The following is a 9,624-nucleotide window of genomic DNA, read 5'->3' on the forward strand; positions in this document are numbered from 1 at the left end:
TTACCAAGTCAGGATAGCGAAAGGCGATGAACCAAAGACTGCTTGCGTGACACGCTACGGTTCATATGAGTTCCTTGTGATGCCCTTCGGCCTCACCAATGCTCCTGCAACCTTTTGCACGTTAATGAACAAGGTACTACAACCCTTTCTTGATCGTTTTGTTGTAGTTTACCTTGATGACATCGTTGTGTATAGTTTGACATTGGAAGAACACATTGAACACTTGAGGAGGGTGTTCCAAGTCTTACGAGAGAACGAGTTTTATGTCAAGGAGGAAAAATGCTCGTTGTGCAAAAGTAAGTGTCGTTCCTAGGCCATATTGTTGGAGAAGGCAAGCTCCAGATGGACAAGGACAAGATTCGAGCAATTGACAAGTGGAAGCCACCCACCAAGGTAACCGAACTGAGAGCATTCTTGGGATTAGCCAACTATTACCGACGATTCATGAAGGGCTATTCAAAGATTGCCACACCCTTGACCGAGCTACTCAAAAAGGACAAGGTGTGGGAATGGAGCACGACATGCCACAACGCTTTTGAAAAGCTCAAGGAGCCCATGGTGAGTGAGCCCATGTTGGCGTTGCCAGACTACACCAAGCCTTTTGTAGTCTTCACTGATGCATCCGATGTTTCCAATGGTGGAGTCCTCATGCAAGAAGGACATCCGGTTGCATACGAGAGCCGAAAGCTCAATGAGATCGAGAGGAGGTACTCGGTTCATGAGAAAGAGATGACAGCAGTTGTACACTGCTTGTGCACATGGCGACACTACTTGCTTGGGTCCAAGTTCGTGGTATTCACAGACAATGTTGCCAACAGTTACTTCCTCACCCAGAAGAAGCTTTCTCCCAAGCAAGCTCGTTGGCAAGAGTTTCTTCCCGAGTTCGACTTTTCCTTGGAGTACAAGCCCGGGAAGGTGAACTGTGTTGCAGATGGCCTAAGCCGGAGGTATGTCATCGAGACTGTGGAAGGTACTCTCCTCGAGAGAATCAAGGAAGGATTACCCCATGATCCTGTGGCCGAACGAATCATCGAGGGAACCAAAGAGGGATGAACCCGGGAGTTTTGGCTCGAAGGAGATTTGCTTTACCACCGAGGCCATCGTCTCTTTGCCTCGATATGGGAAGTTATGCAAGGAGCTCATGAAGGAATGCCATGATTCCAAGTGGGCGGGACATCCGGGAGTTGATCGAACATTGGCATTACTCTCAGAGCAATACTATTGGCCGCACATGGCTGAAGATGTGCAGGCCTATGTGAAGACTTGTCTTGTATGCCAACAAGACAAAATCGAGGCAAAGAAACCTGCGGGACTGCTACAACCGTTGCCCATTCCAGAGCGCCCATGGGAGAGTATTTCCATGGATTTTATAATTGGTTTGCCCAAAACTGATGGACTTTCAAGTATCATGGTTGTGGTTGACAGGTTTTCGAAGTATGCGACGTTCATACCCGCGTCTAAGGTATGTCCAGCTGTAGAAGTCGCTCGACTTTTCCTTAAGCACGTGGTAAAGTACTGGGGAATGCCGAAAACCATCATTAGTGACCAGGACACGCAGTTCACTGGGAGGTTCTGGACGGAGTTGTTTAAACTGATGGGATCGAGCTTGAACTTTTCCACCGCAGTTCATCCACAAACCGATGGGCAAACTGAGCGAGTGAATGCTCTGTTAGAGATCTATCTGAGGCACTACGTGAGTGCCAACCAACGAGACTGGCCAAAGCTGTTGGATGTGGCCCAATTTTCCTACAACTTGCAACGGAGCGAGGCGACAAACCAAAGCCCGTTCGAGATCGTGACCGGGCAACAACCGTTGACACCCAACACGGTTGTTACCAAGTATGAAGGGCCCAATCCATCAGCACACAACGTTGCCAAGGAGTGGCACGAGCAACACGACTTAGCCCGAGCTTGTTTGCACAAGGCGGGAAAGCGGACCAAGAAGTGGGTAGACCGAAAACGAAGGGACGTGAACTTTGAAGTTGGCAACCTTGTCCTTGCGAAGTTGGCCAATGTTTTGCGCCATGCGGATGTGCACAAGGGACTTGTGCGAAGATACGAGGGTCCGTTCCGAATCGTGAAGCGAATAGGCACCATGGCCTACAAATTGGAGTTGCCTCCAACTATCCAAGCGTATCCCGTTATCCATGTTAGTCTGCTCAAACCGTACCATCAGGATACCGAGGATCCAGATCGAGGCAAGTCACACCGAGCACCAGTCGGAGTAGCGGTCTCATATGACAAAGAGATCCAAGACATACAAGCGGAGAGGGTTATTCGACGGCCAGGACACCGCCCAAGGCATGAATTCTTTGTCCTATGGAAGGGGCAACCCGAGTGCGAAGGGAGTTGGGAACATGCCGAGGGACTTTGGCAATTCAAAAATAGAATAGACCAATATCATGCCAAACGAGCGACGATGGCGTCACCGGAACCAGTGGGGGAGAATGTCACGGACCAAAGCCCACCACCGAAGTAGCCTATGAGAAGTAGCCCAAATGGGGGTTTGGATCTTCTAGAAGCCACAAAGACTTAGGTGGTATTTAAATTTGTATAGATAATGCCCACTTGTTTTTGGTAGGTAAAGATTAATCTCGACCGTTGATGTAATTAGATCTTAGCCGTTCATTGAGGGGAGCTTTAGCTATAAATAGAGGTCTCCCCTCCTCATTTGTACTCACTCCTTCACTTTGAGAAATCATAAGAGCATTCTTCTCTCAAAGCTTTCTTATCTTCCTTCTTGTGCTAGTTCTCTTGTCTAGCTTCCGACGAGGTTCTAAGCATCCTTGCTTAGGATATTTTCAGGCTTACTTAGCCGCGATCACTAAGAAAGCTACTAAGGCCGCACGTTCCGAGGCGTCGAAGTTCCAAGGGCGTGACAATATACACATGCATTAAAACTACGGATTCATCGAAGATAGGAGGTACCCACTTCGCGCATGGCCTATTGGTTGTGTGAGCCATTTAGGTTTTATTTGTAACTCATTTTAGTCCTAAAATTGAGTCTCTTATATTTATTACATAGGTATATATATATATTTATTAGTGGTTTTAAGTTTTGCATTAATTTTTTTCATGAATTCATTTCGTGGGGTATTAGCATTTTTTTAAAGTCATTTATATATTTTTAATTCGAATCACAAATTTTGTTGCTTTTTATATAGTATATTTATTTTCTATATTTACATTTGTTTTGTTTTTCTTTGTATCATTTTATTAATCTAGTGTTGTATTTTGCATGATAGTTTCACGTGCATAACTTGATCTAACCATATAATTGGATTAAGATTAATACCCTTTTAATTTAAAACTGTCAAAATGGCTTTTCTTAACTTACAGGAAAGTTGTTATTGACGATTTTAAATTACAAGTGTATCTCGTCATTGTCACTAAAAAATTTGATTATTCACTTTGAAATTAGAGAGTGAAAGAAAAATAAATGTTCGGCTATTTAAATTTATTGAGAAAAGGTCGTTAGAACTGACCTAAAGATCTGGTCTCAATATTTTTAAATAATCGAATATTCTTTATCTTTCTAATGGCTTGGTAATTTTAATGTAACCTATTTTGTTGCTTTTGGATATTATAAAATCCGCATTTTGTTGTTTGAAGGGATCATAAATCAAATTAAACTCGAACTTGTAAATTTCGTTGCAAAGACATTAATTAATCGACGAGGTACCGATTTAGGGCGTCGTGGGGGTGCTAATCATTCTCCACGCGTAACCGACTCCCGAACCCAGATTTTGATAACGCATACCTCAATTTGTTGCTTTAATTAAAATTAATTTTTATTTAAATGACAATGTTTTTGGGTGCCCAATCACACCCTAATCAAATATTGGTGGCGACTCTTCGAACCATGTTTTTAATTCGTAAAGGAATTTCCAATTTTTCGAGACGAGAGGTTTTTTAAATCGCATTGTTTTTAATTAAAAATTCAATCGTAAAGAGAATAAATTAAAATTGGTGTGGTTTTCAAAATCTCGCTCGCCATGAAAAAAAATCGTTTCGACACACGGTAATCTTACATTCCTGCTAAACCAACTAAACACAAAATACAACATTCACAGTAGTCCTATTAACTGGTAATCTTTTATTCCCACTAGTAATCTTACATTTCGTGAACCAAACGCACCCTTAATTGTGACTAATATTTTTTCATTAGTAAGTTTATCATTTTATTTTATTTTATTAAATATAATTTAAAGAACACTTGATATTATTTTAGGTTTAAATCTTATTAATTATATATTTATATTTTAAAACCAATGTAATTATTTTTATATTTTTCTTTCACGAACATATTTCATATGAGAAATCAATGAAAATTTAATTAAATTATTATAATAATAAATATTATAATTAGTATATTTTTATAAAAGAAATAAAATTAATTCTAATAATAGTTTAACCTAATTTTTTTATCAAAAACCAAGTATTTCTTTCTTAGTATAGTGGTTAGGTGTTGCACTCTTCCCTTAAAGGTTCTAGGTTCGATCATCTTAAAAGATATGTAATGTATTAATTGGTCTAGCGGGATGAGACACTAGATCCCTTAAGTAAATTAAGTTGGAAAGATTGTTATCGCCTATGTAGTACTTAATTCAGATTAGTCGATTAATAGAGCATAAATTAAATATCGTTAATGAATAACTAACTGATGACAATGATTACAATGTAAGTCCCTAAAGAAGATATATATAATTAAAAATATAATATATAATTGATTTCATAATGAATTTTTAATTAATTAATTTAATTCTGTAATTATGACAAAATATTGGTTACTAATAAAAGATAATATTATTGTTTAAATTTTTGGCATTGTTATTATATTTTCTGTGTCAAATAACAATACTCACAAAAAATATAAGTTACTGTGATAAAATTTATTAAAGTCGTCTTTCATATAATAGTGATGAAATTATTAGTAATGGTTATTAACAACTCAAAATTTATTATTATTATAATATTCATTGATTAAATTTGATACATTTAATAATCAATCGTAATGTCACTGAAAATAAATTTTATTGTAGCGTTAGTCGAGCTTTCAAAAACATAGTTGTTTGGGAGTGAGAAAGAGATTAATAAGTTAATGTATTATTTTATCAAAAAAATTAATTAATGTATTATATGCACGAAGGTAAACTCCGGAGGCGCCCCCATTATTTTTAGGCTTAAATGCATTATTTAGACTTGACAAACTTATCTAAATCTGATTATTTGAATTGATTTATTTGATATTAACATGAATATGATAATCAAATTTGATTTGATATCCGACCCATATCTAATTCGAACCATACCCAACCTAAAATTAACCTGAACCGAAATCAAAATTAACTCCAACTAAATTTTAACCCGATTTGAAAGCAACCCGAACTGAATTTAACCTGACTCGAAAGCAATCCGAATACAAATTAATCTGAACCAAATAATAAATTAATTTAAATAAAATTAATAATTTATTAAAATATTATACTTATAATAAAAATAATAGAAAATTTACTTATGTTATTACATAAGAGGAATATAAAAGTAAGAATCTACTTGTACAGTAATAAATAAAGTTTACTTATATTTTTTGTAATAAAAATATTAGATTTATAATAAAAATAATAGAAAACAACTAAAACAAAAGAAATAATGTTATATTTATAATAAAAATAATATAAAGTTTACTTATGTTATATCTAACATTTAACAAATAAAGTTATATATTATTTTTTAAAATTTAATAAAAAATTTAAATTTATAATTGAAAATAAAAAAAATAAAAAAAATTATTTCTTTATCAAATAGTTCTCATTATAATTTTTTCATACAATATAACATAAAATTTTGATAACAAATTCTAATACGCATTATAGGATACTATTTGTGTCAAATTATCGATTTATCATCTTTAAATGTTGATTTAATTCAAAATATTGAACTATTGAGAATTGAAAATAGGCCTAAATGATATTATTAACAAACATGAATACATATATTTTACAAGAATTTATCAATAATTCTATATATACTTATTAGACTCATCAACAATTCAAACTGAATTGATTTGATCTAAAGGTTGACCTAAAATGAAAATTAATCGCTCTGATATTGATCCGATATGATATTGACGAAACCCAAAAATCAATCGATCTGATATTGATACGAACCGAAAAACAATCGATTTGATAATCACCCGATCCGAAAATTGACCTGACTCTATCCAAGCTACTGTATACTCGAAGTAGATCTCATTCGACCCGAAAAAAATTAAATTTAATATAATCTAAACCCGAAATAACCCGACCCAAACTTGATCTGAATGACTCATTTGCCACCTTTAGTATTATTGCTCTTTAAACTATATGATCTGTATCAAGTTGTCTCATAAAATACTTTTCCAAGCTGTTTTACTATCTTAATTATAAATTGTTATCTGTTTGTTACAAATCATTTATACCGTTAAAATAAAAAAATAGTGATCAATTAGAAAATGTACCGTTACCCTTTAATTTCTCTTTTTATTATTATTATCTGAATTAATGAAATTTAATAAAAAATTAAAAATAAGTAATATGACAAATATACCCTTTCCCACCTTCACCGAAGCACTATTTTCCCCAACACCCCTCTATCCCCTTTGAACAAACTGATGAAAGAAATCAAAATGAATTGACAACAAATCAAAATTTAACACGAGGAAGAGAGAGTTACGATGAAGAGGACGGGACCGGATGTTTGGCTCGGACGGTGACATTGATGGCGTCTTCGATTTTGGGGAAGAACATGTGTTTGTCAAGGTACTCTGGCACCGACATTTCTTCTTAAATACTCCTTTCAATGGTTAAACTCGTATGGTGAAGTGGTATAGATCTAAGGGAGATGTTTTGCTTTTTGACCCCAAAATCTTCAACAGTTTCGAGAAACTCGAATTTTACAAGAAAGCTGAGCTATCCACTGGATTTTTATACAATCGGAAGAACAGTGAAGTGCCTTGTAATTTGAATTTTTCAACTTCTCAAAAACCCCTCTCCCTCTTCCTCAAATAATGAAATTCCGGTTTCCAGTAGACCCGTAATTGCCGGAAAGAGTGCTGAAGTGAATTCAATGATGAAAGATTCGACATTCATCGCCTACACCGCAACTCCTCCAGCTTCATTTGTACCCCAAAGCCCCATGGGGATATTGGATGGCTCAACATGTTTGAGCTGTAAAAGTGATGAAGCAAAACATGGGTTATTTCCAAATAGTTGTCATCCCAGACCAGAAACAAAAGCATTTGCTTAGTTTTGAATCTGATTTTGTTCCATGAGATTTGAAATTACCATTTGTTTAGTTTTGAATCTGATTTTGTTGCTGGAAACAGATTTTGTGAAAAAAAAAAACCTTTGGGAGCGGCGACAGAGATTCTGCCATGAGATGGCTTCAGCAGCAGAGACGGAAAACACAGCGGCAATGGAAAAACAAAAGTACGACTGAGTTTGGTCAAAGGGGGAAAGAGGAGTATTCGGTTGGGGAAAGGGTAATACGTGTTAAGGTGGAGGTGGGAAAGGGGTATATTTGTCATATTATTTTTTATTAAATTTTATTTATTCATATAATAAAATTAGAAATAAGAGGTTGTGATGCGTTTTGAACTTTTGATTGTTCTGAGAATTTTTTTAAATAACGGTGTTAATAATTTAAAATAAATAAAATAATGATTCATAATTAAGAGAATAAAATATCTTGAAAAATATATTTTGGAGATCAATTCGATATAAATATCATAGTTAAAGGGAAATAGTGCATTCAAGTCTTATTTTTAACCTAAAGAGACGTTAATGGAAAGTTAAAGAAGTTAGACAGAAAAGGATAAGATAGATAGTGTAACGCTAATAGGGGAAACGTCTGACACAGTCACTTTCAGTAATTTTCACCATCTGCCATAAAGACTAAAAGCAACCGGAGAATTTACAGCTTTTTAATGCCTTTCAGGCTGGCCTTTCTTTTCACAATAATAAATTATGCTTTTTTTTTTACCATTTCCTATTCTGCAATGGCAAGTTGTTTGATTGAGAGAATATACAATGGTCGATCTTATATTAAATCCGACGTCGTGTTTGCACCAACCAAAATTGAAGACTCTTTCTTCTTCTTCTTCATCTTACCGTCCTAAACATAGCAAAAAACGAGTTTTTTTACCCTTGAAAGAAATACAGCAAAAAGGCTCAAAAAAAGATAAAAGATACAAACTGGCCTTCATTAACCACAGAAGAACACTAATACTCCCATAGCAAGCTTTCTTCGAAACCATTTTGCAAAACCTTCTCTGGCACTATTAATTGATCGCAAACATACCCACAATCTTCCAAGCTTTGAAGCCATGGTGGTGGATAAAACAACTCATCCACCGAGTCTATAAACACCAGCTCAGTCTTCAACTCAACGGAGTCATAGCTCGGCCCCAGACTCGGCAGCTCAACTATCTCGCTTAACTCGTCCGACCCTGAAGACAAGTCCATATGAGAAACCAAAGAAGACAATGTGGAAGACGATGGAGGAGACTCAAATTGTTCCATTTGGGCAGCTTTGGTCGCCGCGGCTTGGACGTCACGGGGCGCTAATGACGCGGGTCGAGGCAACGAGTTGGCCAGTTGAGGGAAGTTGAGAATCGCTGAGTCGCCTTTGATGCTTAAAGCGGCGGCATCGTGGGCGCGGGCCGCCATTTCCGGTGTGGGGAAGGTGCCGAGCCAAATGCGTGATTTTTTGCGTGGCTCCCGGATTTCGGACACCCACTTGCCCCAGCTTCGCATTCGGACGCCACGGTAAACTGGGTGCATGCTCGAATCCCTCAGTCTCTTAATCCTCTTGTTAGAATCCAAACTGGCATCGGGTTTGACGTCCACAGTAGTAGTTGAGTTAGTGTGTGAATGAGTTGAACCGGGAGATGAGGGTGATGACGGAGGAGAGCACAAAGAGTTAGAGCTACTCTCTGTCTCTGAAATTTGCAGCTTACTCATTTGTTTGTTTCTTTCTTTCTTTCTCTCTAATCGCCAGTGTCTTGAACTAACTGACCCACCACTGCCGCCGCCAAGGAAAAGTAGAGTCAGGGTCTGGGCGAAAACAGGGGTTCAGGGTCGAAGCTGATCGGTAAACAGAAAAAGTGTTGAGATTAGGGATTGGGGAGTGGCAGCATGAATATGTTTGGTGTGTGGAAGAAGCAGAGAATAGATGGAAAGAAGCCAATAGGAAGTAGAGTTGCTTCGTTTTCTTTTTCTTCTTTGTTCTGCACACCGAATGTTGATAATATATACTGAATGAAGAGAGTGTGGTGGGCTTTTTGAGGACGAGTTATGGAGAGGATGAACCACTTGGTGGTCAGGTAAGAAAACACACGTCAATAAGGTTATTTATTTATTTTCTCTATTATAATTATGTTCGAACATCAATCTTAAATTAATTTAAACAAATAACTCATTAATATATAATTTTTAATAAATAAATAAGACACATAATAATATATGAAAATAGTGGATAAATTACATCGTTACTCATTGAACTTTATTATATCTCCTATTTTATATATCGTACTTTGAATATTTTTAATTTACTCACTGAATTTTACAAATTGAATTATTTTGT

General features: G+C 36.4%; 1 protein-coding gene across 1 annotated transcript; it reads right to left on the reverse strand.

The window, feature by feature from the left end:
* Nucleotides 1-8,161: 8,161 nt before the first annotated feature.
* Nucleotides 8,162-9,264, reverse strand: LOC120144567 (dehydration-responsive element-binding protein 3-like). The gene has a single exon (XM_039158607.1). The coding sequence runs from the start codon at nucleotides 9,000-9,002 to the stop codon at nucleotides 8,262-8,264; it is 741 nt and encodes a 246-aa protein (XP_039014538.1). The 5' UTR covers nucleotides 9,003-9,264; the 3' UTR covers nucleotides 8,162-8,261.
* Between the last annotated feature and the right edge of the window lie 360 nt (nucleotides 9,265-9,624).

This window comes from Hibiscus syriacus, unplaced genomic scaffold (assembly GCF_006381635.1).
Source record: "Hibiscus syriacus cultivar Baekdansim isolate YM2019G1 unplaced genomic scaffold, ASM638163v2 tig00110890_pilon, whole genome shotgun sequence".
Classification (NCBI taxonomy): domain Eukaryota; kingdom Viridiplantae; phylum Streptophyta; class Magnoliopsida; order Malvales; family Malvaceae; genus Hibiscus; species Hibiscus syriacus.

Excerpts from the sequence above, each read along its gene's own strand:
- LOC120144567 (XM_039158607.1), bottom strand. The coding sequence starts at position 9,002 with ATGAGTAAGCTGCAAATTTCAGAGACAGAGAGTAGCTCTAACTCTTTG.